Source organism: Leucoraja erinacea, chromosome 12 (genome assembly GCF_028641065.1).
Source record: "Leucoraja erinacea ecotype New England chromosome 12, Leri_hhj_1, whole genome shotgun sequence".
In the NCBI taxonomy this organism is placed as follows: Eukaryota; Metazoa; Chordata; class Chondrichthyes; order Rajiformes; family Rajidae; genus Leucoraja; species Leucoraja erinaceus.
This window is the reverse complement of record NC_073388.1, coordinates 25,086,140-25,111,282: the sequence shown is the minus strand read 5'-3', so window position 1 is coordinate 25,111,282 and position 25,143 is coordinate 25,086,140. Positions and strand designations below refer to the sequence as shown.

Sequence of the window (25,143 nt, the reverse complement as noted above, 5' to 3'; positions counted from 1 at the left end):
CACCATTTGCAGCAGAGACTATTCATTCGAGCATGATGGACATTGGATAGGGCAAGGTATAAGTGAGGAAATAAATGAGCAGGCAGGTTCTGCATCTGGGTGATTGCCAGATATGCAAACTGCACATCCTCATAGCAGCAGAAAATATTTGCCATTGATAATTGTAGTTTTATTATTCATTTCCCCAATTTTCCTAATCACATGTTGCATTATCAACATTAGGGAAACATGCTTATCAGATAAAAAATAAATGCCTTCCAATTAAGCAGGAAAAATTATTTCATATTTAGGTATAGACTCTCTCAGGAACTATCAGTCGAGCCCACATTTACCTTCACTCACTGACCTTCATCTGTAGAATATTTGTGATGTCAACCATCCTTGTGTCCATTCCTTTTGACAGAGGATGTAGAAGCATTTGAGATATATCAGAGTTTAACTCCAATTTGCAGCTGGTAGATTGACAAATTTAAGGTCATAGATTGTAGAATACAATTGGGCAATAGGGAGGATGCAAAGAATTAGCACGTAAGAGTGGAAAATATCAAAAAAAATCACACACTGAAGTAGTGGTAGAGTTGTTGCCTTGCAGCGTCAGAAACCTGGGTTTGATCCTGTTGATGGGTGCCGTCTGTACGGAGTTTGTCATATGTGATTATGACCGCGTGGGTTTCCTCTGGGTGCTCTGGTTTCCTCCTACTTTTCAAAAATGTGCAGGTTTGTAGGTTAATTGGCATATAATTTTCCCTTGGTGTGTAGGATAGCACTAGTGCATGGGTGGGTGATTGTTGGTCAGCATGGACTCAGTGTGCCAGGGCCTGTTTCCAAACTGTATCTCTGGAACTAAAACTAAAAATACTTTTACCATCCTCTCCGATCAAAATGACCCACTCAGATGAATGATTGACGTGAGATATTCTCCTTATTTCTCCTTCTGGAGATGTTGCCTGACCTATAGAATGGTTTATAAAATATTTGCACCATATTTCTAACAATATATTTCATTAGTTCCTGTGATGTTGCATTTGGATTGTCATAATCCTTATAATACAAAGTGTCACAGACTGATTCTTGTTCTAAAACAGTCCAAGACTGCCATCAATCCATGTTGCTTGCCACACACATGCATGACTCCATGTTTTGCAACGGGCCTCTTCCATTCTTCAGAAAGGGCAGATGTTCTGGGTTTTTGCACAAAAGTAACCGTCTAATGGGCACTTCAATAACACTATATCTCAGTATTCAGGACAACTTGGAGACCACCCGTTAAACATACTTACTTGACAAAGCGATCCTGTCAAATGCTTCACATTGCAAACTACATTTCATTCGAAAGTTACTTGTAGCTTCATCATTCTCACAACCAGTTTTGTTGCTGTAGTGCGTTACCCTATTGGCACTAATGTTATTATGCATTTACTTACATTCTTTCTCAATTTCTATTTACTATATTCATACCTAGGCACCAATCTCCCAATGTTCCTGGGCTCTGTATGATAGGAAAGATGTTGTCAAGCTGGAAAGGATACAGAGAAGACTTACGAGGATGCTGCCAGGAGTAGAGGGTCTCTGCTATAGGGAGAGGTTGAGTAGCCTGGGACTATTCCTCGGAGTGCAGGAGGATGAGGGATGATCTTATAGAGGTGTATAAGAACATGAGAGGAATAGATCGGGTAGATGCTCAGTCACTTGCCCAGAGTAGGTGAATCGAGGACTGGAGGACATAGGTTTAAGGTGAAGGGAAATAGATTTCATAGGAATCCGAGGTGTAACTGTTTCACACAAAGAGTGGTGGGTGTATGGAACAAGCTGCCAGAGGAGGTAGTTGAGGCAAGGACTACACCAACATTTAAGAAACAGTTAGACAGGTACATGGATAGGACAGGTTTGTGGGGAGTCCAGTCCAGTCCCCAACCCCAGTTCACCCATAGTCGGGCCTATTGAGGCCTCCACAGTTGCTGCTATGGAGGCCCGATGTTCCTGGCCGTTCTCGCCGGGTGGTGGTGTTCCGGCGTCGGGAGAGTCCTCACAGCGGCTTGGGAACCCTGGAACGGCCACCTCTGTACTGGAGGCCGCAGCTTCCGAAGCCGACAAGTCCGCGCCGGTTGGAGCTCCACAACTGGTGATCTCGTCACGAGATCCCAGGCTCCCGGTGTAAAGTTCGGCGCCGTCGCCCACAGCTGGTCGCTCCACAGTCCCGCAGCTCCGCGATGTTGTTCCCGGCGGTCTCAGCTCACCGGAGCTCCAGCGCGGCGACCCAGGCAAGGCATCGCCCGCTCCACGATAGCGCTCCAGCGCTGTGCCGCCACCGAAGCCAGGGTTCTGGGCGGTTCCCGACAGGAAACGCCGCTCCAGGCCCGCTGGTAGGCCACGAGGACTGGTCGAAGCTGCAGCCTGGAGAAAAGCTGCCTCTCCGACCAGGTAGGGACCCTGAAAGGTATTTTTCCCCTCCCCCCCCCCCCCCCCCCCCACATAAAAAAGTCTAGACCTCCAAACAAAACACTTTAACTAACTTAAAATGAAAATAAAACGGTGAAAAGACAGACAACTCATCAACAGCTACATTTTTTACATTTAAATGAAAAAGGTGATCACGTTTGGTTTTGAATGGCTTTGCTGAGCTCGCAAAGCAATCTGAAATGAATTGCTTGGCTTTGAAATATGGTACTCTTTTAATATCGGTGAAGATATTACAGGAGTACAGCTTCCACAAATCCCAGGAATTTCCATCAGTTCATGAAAGGACACCATCTGGCTCCCTTCCTGCATCTGGCAGGATGTTTTGTCCCCAGATTAAAATGTCTCTACTTTTAAACGTTCGAGTTGGAGGACCCAATCTGGTGATGTCTCTGGCAGGGTGCCCACAGGAATTTCTGTGATTCATTTATTTTGTTAAAGCCTTCTGGAGTTTCTTCAGTCCCAATCCCCAGCATGTCCTTGCCTGGGAAAAATTGCTACATCTGCCACTTTGCCGGTCAGGATCTTATTAACCACGCATTCATCTGCATTGATTAATTTGTGGTGATTTCCAAGGGATATCATATGTGTCCGGAAGTACGCCAGCAAGATCGCAGGTAACGATTTGAACAACACCCCTTGGCAACCTTTAAAATTCGGTAAATCTTCTCTGTTGGATAACACATATTCCAAATGTCTGCAGCCAATTTCAATTGTAAACAGTGTGGGAAGATGTAAGGGACTCGATCAAAACTTCAATGGCAGATACATTTACTGCAGACATCATGATGTACCTTTCTGATTTAATTTGAGGCAACCTTTAGAGTCTGGAGAAGAAACCCGACCCCAACTGTCACCTGTGCATGTTCTCCAGAGATGCTACTTGAGCTGTTGAGTTACTCCAGCACTTTGTGGGCATTTGGAGTTGTATGTTGACATCCTGCATTCTTCCCCTATCACTTATTGAGGCCTAAGAAGGGTTCCACTGAATGGATAATTGTTTTAGTCTCCCCCATCACCACCCCTCCACCAACATTAAAAGGAAAGCCAGCTTGCCTTTGGGCAAAAAGAAAACTTGTTAGGAATAAGGGTATAAAAATTCAGTTCCATTGGTGTGTAGTATCATTAAAGCCGCTCGTCTGTAGGCAATAACTCACTAGCGAAAGAAACAATGTTCCAAGAGGTGGTGTTGGAATTCTAGAACAGCGGTGATAGCAGAGAACAGATGGCATGAAAAATGTACAGTGTCTCTGCATTACGTTTTTTAAAATGGCTACTTCTGAAATAGATTTCTCAGTAAGCTGCAAAATCATTAATGATCCATGAGTTAATGGCCTGGCAACAATGTCTTGTTGGAAAAACAAAAACATCTGGCAATCCTCAACAGGTTGGGCCACATCTGTGTGAAGCGAAAGAGAGTTCATGTTTCAGGTCAGATTCTTTGTTAGATATTTTGCTGATAGCTACTCTAGTGTTCTTCAAACTTCCCGGACTGACAGATGACAATGCTATTTGTAGTTGTGGTTCAAAACTGAAAACCATCCCTCTAACATGATGAAAAGGCCATCATCAAATCTCTTGGGTAATTTAGTCACTACAAAACCTCTTTTACAAGAAAGAATCCAATGATCTAAACCTGTAATTTTTGGCTGAGACATCACTGAGGAATGAAGATGCTGGCCGTTTCACATGAAACTACTGCCTTTCCTCTGGTGAGTATCAGAAAGTTTGTGAATCCAGCATGAATATAGAAGCCTGAACTTCCTGACAAGTGTATGTGGACGTTTTGCTGACTCTGTTCTACAACAGAGTGTGAACCTCCTGGAGTTGTTGCAAGGACAGAAACAACACCCATTGCAGTGGAGAAGAATAGTTATATGTCTGCAGAATGGTCCTGACCCAAAACATCACCAATCCGCTTTCTCCAGAGATATTGCTTGACCCACTGAGTTACCCCAGCATTTTGTGTCTACGGCAGTATGGGATTTAGAAAAAGGTAATTTACATTATATAATTAATTTATTGATTTTAGATTTAAATACTTAATAGTTTGAATGGTTTTAATAACTTTTGAATTGTATCTTGATAACTTAATTTTAATAACTTTGAAACTGTACAAGATGCCCCATTGTACACCAATGCTCCCAAGGACCCTGTCATTTATTCTATATAGTCATTTGGGAATAATTTATATTCAGAAATATTGGCCATTATGTTTGAGAGCATACAGGAAACTGTACAAATAAGTAGTATGAAACCAAGAGGGACCCGTTAGGTCCCGTCCCCTCAACACGCGGTTGCGGGGGGGGGGGGGGGGGGGGGGGGGGTTGGCGGCATAATGTGGCATCACACACACACACTAACCACCCCACACACACAAACCGCCCCCCTTGATATTATATTAATATTATTCGTTATCTCCTTTTACCCCATCCCCGCCCTATCCACTGACGCATAGCCGCTAACTCGCAGGCGCGTCTAGGGAGGGAGATAGAGAGCGAGCAGTGACAGAGGGGCAGAGAGAGAGAGAGAGAGAGGGGGGAAGAGCTGGGCGGATGGGGGGGGAGGGGAAGCGAGAGGGGGGGGGAGGGGGGGGGGGGAGGGGGAGAGGGGGGGGGGGAGGGGGGTGGGGGGGGGGTTGGGGGGGGGGGGGGAGGGGGGGAAGGTCCGGGGGGGGGGGGGGAGGAGAGGGGGGGAGAGGAGGCCTCGGAAGCCCTCAGATGCCCAACCAAATTACTGTGTGTTCAGTGGCTTCAATCCAGAGCCTAGGGGGGGGGAGGCAGATGGGCTAGGGGCGGGGCGGGACGTGGCGGCGTGTTGTGGACGGCCGGCGGAGTGCGTTTTACGTGGGGGGGGGGTTATGTTGCTCGCAGCTCATGGAAAACAGTGGCCAGCTCCGCGTTGAAAACTCTGCGCAGCTGGCCACGAGGAGCAGAGCCATTGTGGCGTTAATAGCTCGTTTTCGTTAGCTTTCAAAAAAGATCTCTGATTTGTGAACAATTTTAATTAAAAACTCAAGAAATAATGAATCAAATTTTCAGAAGAGGCGATTTTTGAGATAAATCTTTATCGGAATTTGTAAAAATCTCACCGTTAGCGCGTCGTATTTGCGAGGAGATGTGAATCACAGAAAAACACACAAATACACATACAAATAAATACATCCACATCCAAGAGTTTTAATAATTATTAGACTAAGCGGGACCCGTTGGGTCCCTTGTTCACATGGGAGGGCTGGTCCTCCAAAGCAATATTCCACCTCTCCACCAATTCCAATATTGGGTGGGGGGGGGGGGGGGGGGGGGGGGGCTTTTGGGGGCACTAGTATGGGTGTTATGGGCTGAAGGGACTGGTTTCTAGAAGGCTAGTATAGACATTGTGGGCCAAATTGATTCAGTGCTGGCAGCACACTCATGGCTGGTGGGCTGGCAGTTGACTCACGGCTATTCCTTGAAATTCTATTTCAAGCAGAGTGCAAGGCCACCAAATTCAAGTGCAGTTTCATACCACTTCAAGCAGGGTGCAAGGCCACCAAATTCAGGTGCAGTTTCATACCACGTCAAGCAGGGTGCAAGGCCAACGAATTAAAGTGCAGTTTCATACCACTTAAAGCAGGTTGCTAGGCCACCAAATTCAAATGTAGTTTCATACCATTTCATTCAGGGTGCAAGGCCACCACATTCAAATGCATTATGGCTAACAACCATTTCAAGCAGGGTGAAACCACCATAAAACCACACAAAACACCATTCTCACAGTTCAGTAGACATTCAGTGTGTTCAGTTGATTCACAGCTCAGACAGAGTCGTGACCCCTTCCTCCCCCATCTTGCACAGACTGAGCCACACACACACTTCTGGGTTTTATAATCCCTCCCCCCTCCCACCAGAAGGGGCGTGGCCTTTATGGCGTGATTGACAGGAGAGAGATTCTCAACATTTTTTAAACACTAATAACACTTTTATTTTTCATTGATGGGAAGAATCCTCTGCACCTGATGAACGGAGGAGGACTGAGTAAGACCACAGCCGTAAGTGGTAGCGTTTTATCTAAAGTATACAGTGCAAACAGGAAGTTGTCAAGTTTAGACTTTTAATGCTGTTTTGTGCTTTATTTCAAACTAACAACCATTTGCAGTGCTATATTTCAAACCAACCACCACCAACAACCATTTGTTGTGCTTTATTTCAAACCAACCACATTTTCCATTTCAAACCACATTAAGGGCACTCAAGGTCAGTAAAACCACACTCACAGTTTAGTAGAAATGTGTTCAGTTATTCACAGCTCAGACTGAGAGACGTGACCTTCTTGCTCCCCCATGTTGCAGAGACTGAGGCACTCAACACTTCCGGGTTTTATAGTCCCTCCGGAAGAGGCGTGGCCTTCGAGAGAGAGAATCTCAACATTTTTTAAACACTAATAACTCTTTTATTTTTCATCAATGGGAAAAATCCTCTTATCCTGCACAGCGGAGGGGGACTCTGAGTAAGATGGCCAAAAATCACAGCCGTAAGTGGAAGTGTTCTTTCTAAAATCAATATACAGAACAACAGGAAGTGGTCAAGATCAGACTTAGTAATATAGATATGTTAGATATAGCTTGGCTGGAAAAATTCCCATGGTTAAATTGGCTTTTATGGCTTCTATGTTAAGAATGAACACAAGCAATTTACCAGAAGAGCAGCTAAGAGAGAATAACCACATCAAAGCAAAAGGCAACAGTAACAAGTCAGCTCCATTGTAATATGTATCAAAATGTAAAATAATTGATTAGCTTTTTAAGAGTACCACAGTCAAATGGATTTGGAAAATATTGACTTCTAACAGAAGTATTATATTTGTTCTTTAAAGGAAATAAGTCAGCACAATTTGCGGTAAATATTAACATACTATTTATCCATCTAGCAGGAGGTGATGAGGATGGAATTAATTCAGGAAAGCAGGAGCGAGCTGCAGTGACAGCTCCTGACAGGGCTCGTCCGCTTCCAATCCTTCATCAGTGGAGATAATTATTCACGTTATGGCCTACTTTTCTTTATCCAGGAATAATTTCTTCAAATCTTTCTCAAAGCAAACACGGCATTGAGCTTTACTGTTTGATTATCTTCCCTAGGCTTTTGCAAATCTGGCAACGCTGATTACTGTCTTCTATCCACTTTGCAAAATGAATGTTTTCTTTTCCATCGCTGGGGAACAAAATATTCCAAACGTTCATAGTGCTCAGAGAGAAGATTGGTATTAAAACAATGAGAGATCATCAATACATCCTTTCACCAAAGAAAATCACAGCAACGTTTCTAAATCATTTTTGTCCAGAGATTAATGTCAAAATCTGCCCTCTGTCATTACAAATAGTTGAACTGAATGGCATAGATGCACTTCAAGATTTCTTTGTTCGTTTTCCTGAAACCTGGGTGAGACTGGCGCTTTTATTAGCCATTCCTAATTGGTGATGAGTTGCCTTCTTCAACCACCGCAGTGTCCGGTGGAAATACGCTCACAATGCTATTGGAGAAGGAGTTCCAGGACTTAGCTCAGAGAGTAAGAGAATGACTATATATTTCTAAATTAGAATGGTGTGTGACTGGAAGAGGAATCCTCACGTGGTAGTGTTCCCTTGTTTCTGATGATCCTGTCCTTCCTCATTGTAGCATTTTGTGAAGTGCAGTTGGAATAGCCCAAGAGAGTAAATTGAAGACGATGTACTCCTCGCCACTGGGTGCTGATGGTGGAAGGTCTAAGACTTTAAGATAATGAATGGGATAAAACAAGCCAGTTATGTTGTTTTGCATGGCGCGGAGCTTCTTGCATGTTGTTGGATATGTATAAATGGAGAATATCCCCTTACACTCTTATAGGGCAGTATGGTGGCGTAGCAGTCGAGCTACAGCCTTACAGCGCCAGAGACCCGGGTTCGATCCCGACTACGGGTGCTTGTCTGTATGAAGTTTGTACGTTCTCCCCGTGACCTGCGTAGGTTTTCTTCGAGATTTTTGGTTTTCTCCCACACTCAACAGACGTACAGGTTTATCGCCTAATTGCCTACTTTCATTGATGTGTCGGAAGAAACTACAGATGCTGATTTATACCAAAGAGAAACACAACATGCTGGAATAACTCAGCGGGTTAGTCAGCTTCTCTGGAAAAAAGAATCAGTGACGTTTTGGGTCGGAACCCGTGTTCAGACTAAAAGATAGAAAAGGCCAAAGCAAAACAGGACTGGCAACAGATATCCTCAGGAAGGGTGGATTCCAAAATGGAACATTATTGGCCGGGAAGAAGTGCTAACAACAGGGACACAAGGATGCAAACAAACGGCGGAAGCAGTAGAACGACTAGGGTGGAGTAGAGGGGTAGAGGGAGGGGTGGGGGAGGGGGGAAACAAATGCAGGAGTTACTTAAATTACTTGAAATCAGAGAAATCTACTTCCATACCGCTGGTCGTAAGCTGCCCTGGCTAAATATGGGGTGCACTGTCATTGATGATCTGACGTGATCCAGAGATTTGATCTGATCTGTTGATTCAGAGATTGCTTAGTTCTATTGTATGTTGCCTTTCCTGTTCGTTATGAAGGTGTTCCTGTTGTAGAACTGCATCAGGCTGGGGCACTGAAGGATGTTCAATGCCACTCTCACCGTGCTGCCCTTCGCTCCTCATTGAACAAGTGTTAATCACTAGCTTACTAGAGCCACTTCTGTGAGGTGATATACCAGGAAGATGTCAGATAAGCATAAGGAAAGAGGAAAAGAAAATTGTAATTAAAAAGGGGTAGTTATAGGCTGAATGGGGGAGAAAACAGTGCTCATTGCTTAGCCATACAATTTAGAAAGACACGGGTTCAATTCTTGTTGTGTTATCTGCTCTCAGTTGGTAGTTTTGACAATAAAGCCCACTTCCTCAGTTAGAGGAGAGAAACGGAGAGAAACTAAATGACCCATTTTCTTGATTCCAGTTGTATTGAATGTGTGTACAGGTACAGGCCATTCAGCCCATCCGGTCCATGCTGTCATTAGTGCTCTACTCAAACCTCCTCTTTTATGTATCAGCATAATTTTCTATTCTCTTCATACACTTAATCTGACCCCTGGAAGTACACCCATATAATCCAGCTCACCTACACTCTAGTTAAAAACATCCTTCTAACTTTCCTATTTGATTTCTTGCTGACTATACAGATAACCTCCTGTTATGCGTACAGTTTTGGTCTCCAAATCTGAGGAAGGACATTATTGCCATAGAGGGAGTGCAGAGACGGTTCACCAGACTGATTCCTGGGATGTCAGGACTGTCTTATGAAGAAAGACTGGATAGACTTGGTTTATACTCTCTAGAATTTAGAAGATTGAGAGGGGATCTTATAGAAACTTACAAAATTCTTAAGGGGTTGGACAGGCTAGATGCAGGAAGATTGTTCCCGATGTTAGGGAAGTCCAGGACAAGGGGTCACAGCTTAAGGATAAAGGGGAAATCCTTTAAAACCGAGATGAGAAGAACTTTTTTTTTCACGCAGAGAGTGGTGAATCTGTGGAATTCTCTGCCACAGAGGGTGGTTGAGGCCAGTTCATTGGCTATATTTAAGAGGGAGTTAGATGTGGCCCTTGTGGCTAAGGGGATCAGGGGGTATGGAGAGAAGGCAGGTACGGGATACTGAGTTGGATGATCAGCCATGATCATATTGAATGGCGGTGCAGGCTCGAAGGGCCGAAATGGCCTACTCCTGCACCTAATTTCTATGTTTCTATGCTCTTCTCCACAAATAAAAACCACCTTTAAGGCTCCTCTTTTTTAAACTATTCAATGTCATAAATTTATTTTAGTCAAATTCTACCCACAGTCCAGTTGTATTCCTCTGATATCTATTGGAAATTGTGACTATTCAGTAAAGCCAAACAGTGCTGCGATTAGTGCCACTCCCATCCGCACCAACATTTCCCATTTAGCAAAAATATTTTTACATATCCTCCTTTCTGTTTTTGAATGCTCCTGCCTTAGCGGCATGTTGTCTGTAGTCCTATATTACTGTTGACAGATTAATGGCAGGAAGTGTCACTGAGTAATATAAAATTATTTTGGCATTGCTGCTAACTCAGCACATTTATTAAACTGGATCCAGAGCTATTAACACAACAGCAGCTTGTAATCAGAAACCCACCAGCAATGTAGAATGGTGCAAATTATAGATCTTTAAGAATATGGATTGTATTTATTGCTGATGTTCAGTATTCTACTCCTGAAACCGTTGGAATATGCTGGGAAGTTTCCAAAGACTTTGTTTGAGGCTTGACACATCACCCAAAGCCCGTCATTCATTCTTGAGAATGATCCCGGGATGTTTGTGTTAATGAATTTGGAATGTTTACAGACCCTGGGCCTGTACTCACTGGAGTTTACAGGATAATGATTTACTGGATAATGAAAGGCCTAGATAGAGTGGATGTGGAAAGAATGTTTCCAGTAATGGGAGAGTCTAGAACCAAAGGGCACAGCCTCAGAATAAAAGGACGTACCTTTGGAATGATGAGGGTGAATTTCTTAAAGCTATAGTCACGAATCTGTGGAATTCAGTGCCACAAAGGCTAAAACATTGTTTTTTAAAACAGAGATTGATAGGTTCTTGATTAATAAGGGCACCAAATTTTATAGGGAGAAGGCAGAGAATGGGGTTGTGAGGGAAAAATAGATTTGCCATGATTGAATGGCAGAGCAGACTCAATGGGCTGAATGGCTTAATTCTGCTCCTATGTCATGCGGTTTAAAACAGAATGTAATCAAGCTGGTTAATTACAAATGAGTTCATTTATCACCCGAACACACAATACCAGATGTGATTGGCAACTATTGCTTTTATCACAGTAACCTAAAGTTGTTTTAGTCCATGTCATGCCTACAAACAAATTTGCTCAGTGCCATCTCTTTGTCTACACGATCTACATTTAACTAAAAAGAATATGTTGTTTGAAATTTGGTGCCTGGAGTTGTATCGTTGCTTGCAAAGTGTGTAAAACAGTAGCAGTGTTACATGTCGCTAGATGCTACAATGTTAAATTGGGATCATCTCTGCATTATGCATCAGATATAATGAACTGCTGAACAAAACCCATGCATTTCACACAGCTTGGTGAAGTTCTTAGATTTCCTTATTATTTTGTATTTCATAGAAATCACATTGTGTTGTGCAAAATCCAATATTAAATGATCCAGTTCTAAGCAGAGAACCTCCTGAATGACAGGGTCTGTGATGTTTCTCTCTCGGACCAACTGTGTTGGACACTAATACAGTGCCTAAAACGTGGTGACTCTTGTGTACTGACTGTAGTCTACTATTTTACACTGATACTCAGTATTATTTGACCTAATGTACTGGATTGTCACTGAACTGTAGGCAAAAAAGAATTTTACTGTACATGTGACAAAGCACCCTTGAACTATTACTTCTTGGATTTTCAGGAGTATTTGAGTGCCCTACTGCACATTTAAACCTGGATTTGAGTGGTTCTGTGATGCAACGGTATAGTTGCTGCCTTAAAGCACAAGAGACCTAAGTTCAATCCTGAGTACACGTGCTGTCTTTAGAGTTGGCACCTTTAGAGTTTGCATGTTCTCCCTGTGAGCACGTGGGTTTTCTCCGGATGATTCGCTTTCCTCCCACTCTCCAAAGACAAACTGGTTTGTGGGTTATTTGACTTTGGTAAAGTTGTAATTTGTTCCTGGTGTATAGGGCAGTTCTAGTGTACGGGGTGATCGCTGGTCAGCGTTGATTCGGTAGGCCGAAGGCCCTGTTTTTGTGTTGTATCTCTAAAGTCTAAAGATTTTGAATGACTTATGATCGTGCAGGGCAGGTACAGTGGGAATTGGACTTCCCCCCGCCTGCTGTTAACACCTCTGATTACTCAATTTCTATAAAATATTTTAGGCTACTATTCCCACTATACCAGCCCTGCATCGATCAAAATGAAGAATGGGTTGAATTAAGCTGTGTGTGACATGCAGTTTCTAAGAGAACCCTCGCATTTGAGGAGCTCACACTTATCTTCGCCATCTGTGTACTCCTAGCAGAGTACAATGACTGGCCAGACATACTGAGCAACCTGATGGAACCCATCACTCTGCTGCCACAACTGTGATAGAAGACATTGGATCCGAATTGTTGTTCATTTGAAAAGGAATTCCTAATCTATTGATTAAGAAAGAACTGCAGATGCTGGAAAAAATGCTGGTAGACAAAAATGCTGGAGAAACACAGCGGGTGAGGCAGCACCTATGGAGTGAACGAATAGGTAACGTTTCGGGTCGAGACCGTTCTTCAGTTTGAAGTTCAGTTCGCCCCAAAGATGTTGCCTCACCCGCTGAGTTTCTCCAGCATTTTTGTCTACCTAATCTATTGATAATTATTTTTTTTAAATGCTTAAATAGTTTTAGCAACTGTTTTAACTATATTTGCCAGTTGCCAATTAAAAATCTTTGAATGTCAAAGCCATTTAAAAATGATGAAGCTCCCAGATTTGACAGGAGGCCCACCTACTCCTCTACCGTCCCAGTTTAGCCGTACCCCTGTGAGAAGAAGTCAATGCAATGCAGGCGTGTGGCCTCTGAATAACTGTCTGAAGCCTATTGACTGCTGAGTCTTCCTTGCTGAATTGTTCCTAAGGGTGAAGGGTTACTTTATGTGGTCATGAATGTGCAGGCAAGTAGGTGCTGCAGGAAGCGACTCTGGGCGGCCGACTCGATTTACCTCATCAGGGGTCCATCCTACACCACATGGGGATGGAGGACAATGAACAAAACTGTAGTCCCAAGTGCAGGTCCATCCCAGGTTACCTGTACAACCTGTACATATGAATGAAGCTGCTTGGGGAGTCTGGTAACAGGCCTAAGAACACTGTAGCCTGCCCAACTAAATGTAATTAGACCCTTAATATTGGGGGCATTGGCCTGAGAGGACACTGACAATGGTTCATTTGCTCTTCTAATGAATTTAAAGAACTTTGCAGGGACAGAATTGCCTGCAAAAAGAATCGGGAGACTGGCAGGATAGATTGCCGGCTGCTCCAGGACTGCAGGCATCTTCTGCTGTGTGGGAGCAATATTGCTGCAATATCTGAATGGTTGCTTTAAACACTCTGGTTTAACTACACAATGCCCTAGGTTGGCCTGTGTTTTTATTTGAATATGTTGCTAGGTGGCCATATTTCTACTTGTAATCTGCTCGGGCTATGGACAGTTCTCGGAAATGGAACTCAGCGAGGACTTGTATACTGGTCCCAAACCTCATCAGTCAACGCATGCTCAGAAGCCATTGTGAACACTTTCAGTGAGCTTGCACTCAGCATCTGCTGGGCAAAGGTTCTCTACCAACCTGTCCCTGCTGTACTATACTGAAATACAACAGTGGAGATTCATAGCAAAAATGTGGTGAATGTGATCACTTCTCATATCTTGGAAGTCACCTCTTGGCGAACACTAGCATCGGCCATAAAGTTCATTTTCATCTTCACTCTGCCAAGCGAGCCTTTGCTCAATTGAGGGCAAGAATATTTAAAAATCAAGACAAAGGTTCTCTACCAACCCATCCCTGCTGTAACATACCATCCTCCAACAATAAAGATTCGCAGCAAGAACTGGGTAAATGTCACACTAGTCACAGGTCTCCAGTCTGAAAAACAACCTTCCACCATCACCCTCTGCTTACTTCCATGAAGGCAGCCAATTCTCTATCCAATCAACTGTCTATCCCTGGATCCCAAGTAAAGAGCAACAATTGGTATTTTTAATTAATTTTATTAATAACTATTTATTGTACATTTTCTGGTTACAATAAATCTGAGAAACAGCAATTGGAACAATGTAAAAAATACCATTTGATTTCAACTCTTAAACATCGATAAATTGAAAACTCAAATGATTGAGGTATAGTTAAAACTCTATGTTTAAAACATTTAAATAGGATCTGGTTTAAATACAAGTCAAAAAAATAGGCTGATGATATAAGCAAGCTAGTAATTGAATGGATTCTTAAAAATGAACTGTTTCATTAACATGTGTGCAGAACCTATGACAATACTTACACAGCTTTTTTTCCTCATTGTAATATACAAAAATTTCCACAGGAATGTTTCTTAGGGATGGATTTTCAGGAATTGGAGTGCAAACATTGACTCCATCAGTTCGACTGAATCTCGTACAAAATGTAATCCATTCACAACACTGGCAAAATGATGGTGCAAGTAAAACTAGAACTATGCTTCTTGAGTTGTTTTTTTCCCTTCCTTTCATTAAATTTATTGCCATATCTGCTCTCTAGTCATCTTACTATCCAAATAATGTTGTTTTTTATGTGTGCTTTTGTCTTTTGGTTTTAATTCTGCCCGAGATTTACCTTAATTGCATCCTGATCCACATTCCTCGCACAAGCAATACTACAAAAAAACTGATCGTCTAATACCTGCATGTAGATAATGGTCATGCTTGCCAAAATCACTGGACAATGCATTCCAAAACTAATTCAATGTGACAACCACAGAAACATCTTTAACTGACGGGACACTTTTTAAGCAAGTGTTCGTATTTTCTGCGACGACTCCATTTCTATAACATATTTTTACGATTATAAGCGGAGTGTATCTATAATTCAGCAGAATTGCAAAAGAACTGTAAACAATCTTTTTTCAAAAAATGGTCAAATCGTGAATTGACGACATACTTAGAAATAATTGGCGAAATGATGATATGAGATTGGTGGACTCACCACGGCTGATATATGAAGGTGTTTATCTCCACAGGGCAATAATTACTAAATGTGTTCTTTTAACTCTGTGCTGACCATGGAGGACAGGTCTCCTATATTATTAGTCAATACCAGCAAACAGCCAGCACTTAGTGGTTAATATGGTTTCTCTTTAGGTAACTTTGGTTCTTTACTGTTGGGCTCTGTAATATTTGCCTGGCAGTAGTGAGTGACCATGACTGCTATTAAGTTACAAGAAAAGAGAATAAACTTATAGGAGTAATGTCCAGAGAAAGGTTAAGTCTTTGCTTGTATTTTTTTTTCACAATTCTGGCTCTATGTAGCCTGCACCTTCTCCAGGTGCTGTGGTCCATTCCTACAAAATCTGCATTTTCTCACCAGCCAGACCTCTTGAGCGGCAGATTCAGCCTTGAATATTTTTCTACCAACTTTGTTTGAGACCCTAGGCCTCAATTTAACCAAGGAAATTGTTACGTGATGAGTAGAAAGCTAGAACGCATAAATCCATGTTTCCCATAAAGAACATTGCACTGGAGTATTACAATGTTATACTGATATCTGAGATCTTGATTTTTTGTTTTGTTTTAGCCATTTCTCTGCAGTGGAAGAAATGAATTAAGTAAAAGCTTTTCCAATGAACCCCAAATATTATTTTAATTCCTGCATAAGTAATTGTCAAGATCTTTGGCCAAGCGGAAATTGAACTGCAACTCTACGAAAGGTCACAATAAAAAAAAACAATTAAGAATTAAGTAAAAATATTTACAACGAGGTTAACAAACTAAGTCCCAATACAAGATACTGCAATCTTGGAATAGTGAATGATCTTTCCTCCTCAATTGACCAAGAAAGTGTTAACTGAAGTTTCAAGTTTCAATGAACATCTGTTGTCCTGGAACTTGCAAGTAATTTTGACCGAAGTCTCCCCTGCAGCTACAACAGGCACAGACTGCTCTCAGTTAAAAGGCTTCTTCAGCCTTCCGCTCATTCCCCATCACATATTAAATTACATTCTTCAGATTTCCTGGAAAACACATACAAAAACACAATATTTTTACATAAACTTTTAACCTCCCTGGTTGGTAAAACTCACAGATTAACTTCTTAAATTCCCCCCAAAAATGTACCGTCAGGTCTCCTTGAGCAGACCCAGCTGTACTTTTGTTGTGTCAGAGATAAATTGTCTTGATGAACATTAAATTATATAATCAAAACAGGGTTTTCTTGAGAAAGATTTTTGAACAACTACTAGATAGAGATCAAATGTTGTTTTACTGGGAGTGGATCAGAAAAAAGATCAGTTATGGATTGGACCCATTTGCAATTTTCCTGAGAAGATGGAGATCTGTCTGCGGACAGACATTGCTTCAATTTTTCACATTGCATTATTTAAAATATTCATTCCAATTCAGATCCAGGAAAATTCTCAGGTTTTATAATGTACACACGATGATTAATTGTATTCAAAAATAATTATTTTTCATTTATTGATATCAGTAACACCCAGTTAACCATTTTCAGCCATATTAACATGTAATAATGCCAAACTTAAATTCTGTAAGTTCCAGTGAATTTCCACAAATTTTCAATCTTGTAAGCATCCATATTTAACAGCTAATAATGAACTATTATAATTTAATTACTTAAACAAGTTATTATGATGTTTTGCTTTGCACTCGTAACACTTTTGAATTAGTGCTTCTGCGGAAATGCAAACTCGTGAAATTGATTATATTCTAAACAGGTTAGCCAATTACATTTCCTGTTTAATCTGAATCCATTTATTGCCCACTCCTAATCACCCTTGTGAAGTTGGTGATACGTTGCACTTCTTGAGTCAACACAAACATTGCAGTGAATTTGATTCCAAAATATTGTTAGGTTCCAGCACAGAAAGCAGAAATTTGAGGTGGTGAACATTCTTGTGCACTTAATGCCACCAGACATAGATTCAGCATGGAAATAGGCCCTTAGGCCCAACATGTCCCAGCTATGCTAGTCCCACTAGTCTACAACATGACCTCCCAACTTATACAGTCAATAGCCTGATTGATGAAGGCCAATGTGCCAAAAGCCTTTTTAACCACCTTATCTACCTATGACTCGACCTACAAGGAACTATGCACCTTTCAAAGGGTTTTCAAAGCAACACAGTGGCACAGCCATGGAGCTCATGCCTCCAGTGATCCAGGTTCAGTCCTGACCTCTGGTACTGCCATGTGGAGTTTGCATGTTCTCTCTGTAACTGTATGTCTGCATCCATTTTCAACACCCCTTTTTGCAATCTTATCGATTTTATTATTCCTACAATCCCACCGCCTCACCCACACCCAAAATTCTACACACAAGGGCAAATTCACATGGCCAATTGCCTACACCTGTGCATGTTTGGGATGTGGGAGGAAACCAGAAGACCTGGAGGAATGTTGAAAGTTGATGCAGTCTCAGTGGGCTGAATAACCTGCCCATTCTTTCTCTCTAATACCCCATGACGAGATAGATCATAATACTGTAAAGGTGATAGTGGCTATGAACTTGATATGGTCGATGTGGTACCAAAGAAGGGGGTACTTATTCTTGGATGGTGATTAGATTCTCAAGTGTTGCATTCATCGAAGTACAGTGAAAAGCTTTTGTTGTGTGCTAACCAGACACCAGAAAGATATTACATGATTACAATCGAGCCATCCACATTGTACAGATATATGATTAAGGGAATAACGATTAGTGCAAGATCAAGTTCAGTATTGTCGAAATAAAGATAGTCTGAGGGTCTCCGTTGATAGGTATTCATGATATGTGAGAGGATAGCAGAAAATATGGATTTTAAATGAGACAAGAGAAGCAAAATGTGAAGCTTAAAGCAGGAGAAGATAACAGAGGAGCCTGGGGGATCAAGCTTCAATAATGGCCAGATGGAGGAGGTTTAGCTGGATGGGGAAGAAACCTTTACAAGGAAGGCAGCTTTCTCACTCAGCCAGGTGTCCATGCAGGCCATATCAGAATAATCATCCATAATGTGCTCATAGATGGCAAGGACTTTGTTCACAAGTGAACTCACATTCTGAAGATTGATGCTGAAAGGGCAGTTGGTAGTCTATCCCTTAGCAGAGTTCAAAGATTAAGCACTAAGCAAGGTAAACTGGACATGAATGCAGCATTAGTCTGCAGCATGTATGCTGGGTAGGACGTAAAACAAGAAACTGCAGATGTTGGATACAAAAAAAGGCTTAAGTGCTGGTGTAACTCAGTGGGTCAGGCAGCATATCTGGAGAATATGCATAGGTGACGTTTCTTCAGTGATCGTTGGCTGGGTAGGAAGGTTGGCCAAAGTACTGGACAAGTCACCTGGCGTTGTTGGTTATAAGGCAGAATGAGTAACTTATCTCTGAAGGATCTGACTGGTCATGGGCAATATTGCTGCAGAAATCTGTGCTAAATCCATTCAAGAAATTTGTTTCTTTCAGTCTGCTTATCCCAATTTACTGAGAGTTTCTGCAACTCACCTCTGATCGTATTAAGCAATTGTTCAATCCGCTGGGGATCATTCTCATCAGTTCTGCAGCTTTGTGTGATTTCTAGTACGTAATCAGGCCCATATTCTGTAAAATACTATGAAAATAACTAGATGAATAATAGTATTAAAAATCTGCAGGTATATTATGCTTCGCTTCAATCTTATTTGCAAAACCTAGAATCAATTATGTAATGTAATCAAACTAGAACAAAAATACAGGCTTGAATCTCAAATTGAGGAACATACATGAAATATACTTTGATGGTGCAGGTCTCAATCAGCAAGGATGAAATCGAGTTTTTTTTTTACTGTTGTCCGAATATGCAGATTAAATTACAATCTTGGCATCTTTCCGTTTAAATATACTTTATTTTATGTTGTATGTTGATGTTAATATGGGCAAGTTTCATTGTCCATAGAAGTACCTAGAAGTTAGGAAACCAACTGCCAATATTCTGAAGTGTTGGGAATTTTTACAGAGATAACATTGAATCTTAAAGTGTTTCATTATAAATTATCTACAGTGTAAAATGTTGTAGGTCTTGCTTGTCTACCATTCATTTAGGTTTTACAACAGACTAACACAGGACATTTCAACCAAGAATTCAATGTCTTAAAGCAACCTCTCATCTAAGTTAATAATTTCCATCCACACAGAACAACCCAAGCTCATTATTTGTGCTGCAGGTTTGGAACGGGCAATTGTGCACGACGATATTTTCTGAAGTAATTGCAGGAAATGCCAACTTGTTCATTGTTTGGGTGTTGATAAATAATTAAGTAACTTGAGGTTCCATGCAACTGGAACTAATTATTTTCAGGACAATAGAGCTGTAAACCCAACCAGAGATTAGTAGTGCAGAGTTCAGACTGCACCATTTCACTCAGTCTCTGTTCTCAGGTTAGTCATGGTCGCTACATTTTCAATGAGAAATGCATTTGTAAGGGAAGCTTACAATTCTTACTCTGGCTTGAGTATCACACTTCCATCCTAGGTAGGCCAAGTTTATTATCAGTCTAAAGTGAGAGAATAATCTAAAGAAAGCATTTGGCTTAATTATAATCTGACATAAAAAAGTTGGCCAATTCTACGATGAAAAGTGACCTCGTCAGCAGTATAGTCCACAGATCAAGGCATGCACGTGGTCCATCTGCCTGAAAGAGCAAACTGAGAGATGCAAAAACAGGTATATCTCAAAAGACTTCCAAAGAAGAGATAAGTTCATGCCTAACAAAAAAAGTTGTGGCTCATTGAAGGTGTGACAAGAAGAATATTGCACTTGTTAGATCCTTCCACACCCCAAAAAAATTAGATCTATCCATTTGCAGGTTAAATTGCAAGGTCGGATTCAAAGTTTAAACAGGACACATTAAAAATTCTTCAGTTCCGCATCCAGAGGCTAGAATACCAGAGCCGTGAAAGTCAACAAGATGTATAGGAAGGAACTGCAGTACCACTAGGGGCGTTGCATTGATGACAGCCTCTGCTTACAGCCTGTTTGTTTTTCAATCTTTTTTTCAATTTTTTTGGGGGGAAATTTTTGACTTTTCTATGTGGGGGAGGGGGGCAGGGTAAGGGGGAAATTATTTCCCAGTCGCTTCCTGGTGGGGACGCGACTATTTCTCCGAGTCGCGTCCTACCACCTGGATCCGAGCGGCCTTTCCTGCCGGGGACCGGAACCGGACCAGAGCTTCAACAGCAGTGGCGCGGCGCTGAATTCACCGCGGAGCGGGCGATGCCTACCCGGATCGCCGTTTGGAGCTCTGGAACGTTGGGCCGCTGCTCCAACATCATGGAGCTGCGGTTTGGGAGAACGTCCAAAGCGGGCGGCGCTGACCGTCATCCTGGGGCCCTTTGTCCTGGGGCTCTTTGCCGAGAGCCGCCAGCGTTGCATCTCCGCCCAGCGCGGCCTGCGGACTTTGGGAGCTGCGGACTCCGGTAGGAGGCGGTCGCCTCTGATGTCCAGGCTGCTGAGAAGGCTCCCCAGCCCCGACGTCGGACTTACATCACCCCGGCGAGCGGGCCTGAACATCGGGCCGCACGTAGCGGCGACTGCGGAGGGCTCGGGGATGCCCCAACCACTGGTGAACATTGCCAAACATTAGAGGAAGATGACTGACTTTGGTGCCTTCCCTCACAGTGGGAAACTTTGATTCTTCTGTGCGGGGATGTTTTTATGTTAAACTATCTAGTGTCGTGTTCTTTATTTTTATTGTATGGCTGTATGGTAATCACATTTCACTGTGCCATCTGGCACATGTGACAAATAAATGTATCTTGTATGCTAGTTTAAATCGTAGATAGACACAAAATGCTGGTTACTCTCAGCGGGATAGGCAGCATCTCTGGAGAGAAGGAATGGGTGACGTTTCGTGTCAAGACCCTTCTTCAATCTTCAACAAGACAATGCTTTACTTAGAGAATGTGAAGTGGAATAAGAGCAAATTATAAAACTGAGTACTGTTCACATATTCATAAAAACATTTTAGATAACCAAGAAAATTCGAGTGGTGCTCTACACCCTGTGCAAGATTGACTGTAACTAAATTGAATTCAAACTGGTGCTCTGTAAATAGTTTCCCCCACCTAACACGAGGAAGTGCCAGTTCCTTCTGTACAGGCTATGATGTAGATTCTCCATGGGAATGGAGTAGTCAATTTCTTCTCAGAGTTCAATCACTGGTTAGTTCTAAATGTACAAACTTTGCTGAGGTAAAATATTTTTAGCTTAAAAAAACATGCTCACGATGAATAAAAATTGCTGTTGGTCAAAGCACAAAAGACCATTATTATTATTTGTACTGGAAATGAAACTAAAATCATTGGATTTCTCGACCATGTCTCCAAATATTGGGTCACTTCACATCCCAGACTTGATTTTAGGTTCACTGACCACACCAGCCAACACATTTAACACGTAACACTTCTTTGTCCTACTGCAAAAAAATCTTAAACATCCCACTTGCTATGTCACTTAGCCTGTCAGCTTCCTGATTCCAATGCGTTTCTTACATGTGACAGAGACCATCCAACTTGCAATCTCAGTCATTACCCTTTATTTCCCAGCACAAAGGCCCAACCTTCTAACACATTTCATCCCATTGATGGCAACAGAACTTTCCTGTTTAGTTTGGTCCTTTCATAAAATCATCTGTCAACTGAATATTCTCAACTAGAACTAGTTTACGTGAGACAGCAACATAGCATCATTTCTACTCTCACATATAACACATTGAACTTTCTTACAGTAATATTAAAAAAATCATTAATGCAGAGAATGATCCTGTAGTCTGAACTGCAGACTATTGTTCGTATAGTCCGAACAGCGGTGATATTCAACAAGCTGTATCATTTGATCACTGTTGTATTCTTTGTCACCTTTGCAAATGTTACCCAAACAAAATAAAAATTGATTTTGCAACTTTAAATGAGCTACCCTGTGTTGAAAGATAAAAACCTCTAACTTTTATGGTATGAATTTCTCTTTGCTGGCAAAAATTCAAAGCAACCTTTCACTTGTAAAGTTATTCAGAAAAGAGCAGCATTGGTTCAATGGGATGGTGAATGCTGTTTGTGGTTGATATCCATTTGAAGAATTCAATAGACAGAATATCATTGTCATGCATGAATATTGTGATAGAAATCTGTGAATAACCTGGGAGCCAATATATGTTGCATAGTGTACTGAAATACATTTACAATCTGCAAGTCCCTTCCTCATCTGCTTTGCAGCCTATTGTGCAGGCCATTCATTCTATGTGAATAATTGTAAAACTGTATTTTGAGATGCATTTGCTTTTGTCTGTATATTCCTGGAAGCACTGATATTCAGAGGCATTCCATAAAGGACATTTGATGCAAAATGACCATTAATATATTCTGATTTTACAGTGAACTCAAATTAGTATGGATGTCGACATGTCAGAACCAGTTTTCAATTCACACTCTATATTTTTCTATTTTCAATCTTTTAGGCAGTCTAAATTCTATCTTGCAGCCAACCAGCTGGATGGTCAAATTGGTAGCCTTGGCAAATTAATTCCACCACATGTACTCAGAGTTTTCTTTATACAATCCTAAATAACCCTAACGCATTCGTATTTAATAGATGAGGAATTGAAAAGACAAACATATGCCCCATCAGCTGGTGTTGCACATCTTAACATCCAACTCAGCACAACATCATGCTGCCCATAACACAGTTTCAGCTACTTTCCAATAATCTTTGATCTTCCTCCAAAACTCAGATGCTCATATACCCAGTAAACCAAAACAACTTTCTAAATGAAATGTCAGAAGGGCACTGAGTGAAGATGCACTAACATTTCATTAGGATAAGCAACAGAAACTGTGACGAATGCTCACTTCACATCCGTCAGAGGTTGCAAGCTATAGTTAATTTATTACTTTTTCCTGTCTGAAGACAGGAGCCAATGGGTGGCACCAACAATGGCTGCCTCGCCAACAGTCTGTCCCTTTCTTCTTCGTTGTTTTTTTTAGTATGTATCAAATGTATGTTTTTAGTGGTCTTTAGCTTATTTTATGTGGGGAGGTGGGGGATACTTTTTCTAATCTTTTACCTCGACGGAGATGCGATTTTTTTCCGTATCGTATCTCCATCTGCATTGCGGCCTAACATCGAGGAGTTGGCGGCCTTTGCTGGAGACCGATTTCGAGAGCTCCATCTTGGGAGCTTGGGGGACTTTAACATCGAGGAGCTCGCGATCCCTTTGCCAGGGATCGACCTCTGAGCTCTACCACGGGAGCTACGGACTTTAACATCGTGGAGCCTGCGGTCTCTGGTCAGAGACGGACATCGGGAACTCCAAGCCACAGGAATTTCGATCGCCCTGACGCGGGAATTTCGATCGCCCTGACGCGGGAGCTTCGATCGCCCCAACGCGGAGGGAGCTTCGATCGCCCCAACGTGCTGGCTTAGATCGCTCCGATGGATGGTTCGACTGCCCCGACCGTGGGAGAAAAATGAGGGAAGAAGATTAGACTTTATTGCCTTCCATCAGTGAGAAATGTGGGGAATCCGCTGTTGTCGATGTTTTATGTTATTTTTATGTAGTTGTGTGTCTTGTTGCTTTTTCAGTATGGCTGCATGGTAATTCGCATATGACTGTACCTTAATTGGTACACGTAACAATAAAAGACCTTTGAAAGCTTTGAATTATTTTGCTTAGAAAATTATAATTGCCCTTTACTCATACATGGCATGCAGGTGGGCTGACAAGACCAAATGTTATTGTCCATGACTAACTGCATTGAAGATGACAATAACAAGCTGCGTTGCTGTTGTTGTCCAAGTGGTGAAGTTGTTCAAACTGTGTTGGGTACGAGTGTTTCACCCAGCAATGATAAAGAAATGCTTAATCATTTATAAGTCAGCATCATTCAGATGGATGGGGAAGGGAATGCACAGTGGAGGTCTTCCAATGTGCCCAAAGCAGACGTTCGGTAAAAGAAACACGAGTGACATTCTGCAATGTATTTTGCAAATGGTACGCACTGTTGTCAGAGTTCAGTGGTGCTGGGAAGAATGAATGTTCAGGGAGGTGGGTAGGCCCCCAATCAAACTTTTTATTTGTCTAAGTAAGAATCAACATTCTTGAATTTTGTTGGATCTGTCCTATGCACACAAGTAGAGCGTCGAATCACACTCCTGACTTTCAGCGTGGACTTTTCCATCGTGCAGCGGGGGCGAACCCTTGCCGGGAGTCACCAGAAAGGAGTGCTCCGATCGCTGGCCTGGTGACTTTGGCTTCATGCTTGTGGTCTGTGGAGCTTCTAGCTGTGGGCGTGGCATGGACTTATCATCTGGAGTCTGGGATCTCTCACCGGGGATCGTTGGAGAAGAACTCCGACTGCCGGCCTGCGGCCTATAACATCCTGAAGCCACGATCTCTGGTAAGAAAGTGGGTGATTCGGGCACTCCAAGCCACGGAGTGTGTTCGACTGTCCCAACGTCAGAAGTTCAATCATCCCGACGAGAGGGCCTGTACATCCGTCCGTTCGTAGCGACGACTAGGGAGCGTTTATCGCCCCAACCATGGATGAACAAAAGAGGAGGGCTGACTGAACTCTGTTGCCTTCCACCACAGTGAAGAATGCTGTGGTGGATGTTTATGTTAAATTCTAATATGTATTGTATGTTCTTTTTTTCAAATGTATCGCTGAATGGCAAATTAATTTCACTGTACCTTAGTTGGTGCATGTGATGAATAAATTTGACTTTGACTTGTGCTTTGTAGGCCTGGATCAGTCATTTGGCACAGTGTAACCAGTTCCGACCTGGTCCTGTCACCAGAATACTTAAGGGGTTGGTCCAGTTAAGTTTCTGGTGAATGGTAATGCCCAGCTTGATGATAACAGGTCACTTGGTTGTGAAAATAACGTAGAATGTTGAAAGTGGT

General features: G+C 42.1%; 1 protein-coding gene across 1 annotated transcript in view; it reads right to left on the bottom strand.

Moving 5' to 3' along the window:
* Positions 1–14,223: 14,223 nt before the first annotated feature.
* hdac8 (histone deacetylase 8) overlaps positions 14,224–25,143 on the bottom strand; it is an 81,279-nt gene continuing 70,359 nt past the window's right edge. The window contains exons 10-11 of the mRNA XM_055643868.1: positions 18,713–18,818; positions 14,224–16,230 (exon numbers count right to left, since the gene is read on the bottom strand). Coding sequence (XP_055499843.1) covers positions 16,208–16,230; positions 18,713–18,818 — 129 coding nt within the window. The 3' untranslated portion in view covers positions 14,224–16,207. The remainder of the gene's footprint in view (positions 16,231–18,712; positions 18,819–25,143) is intronic.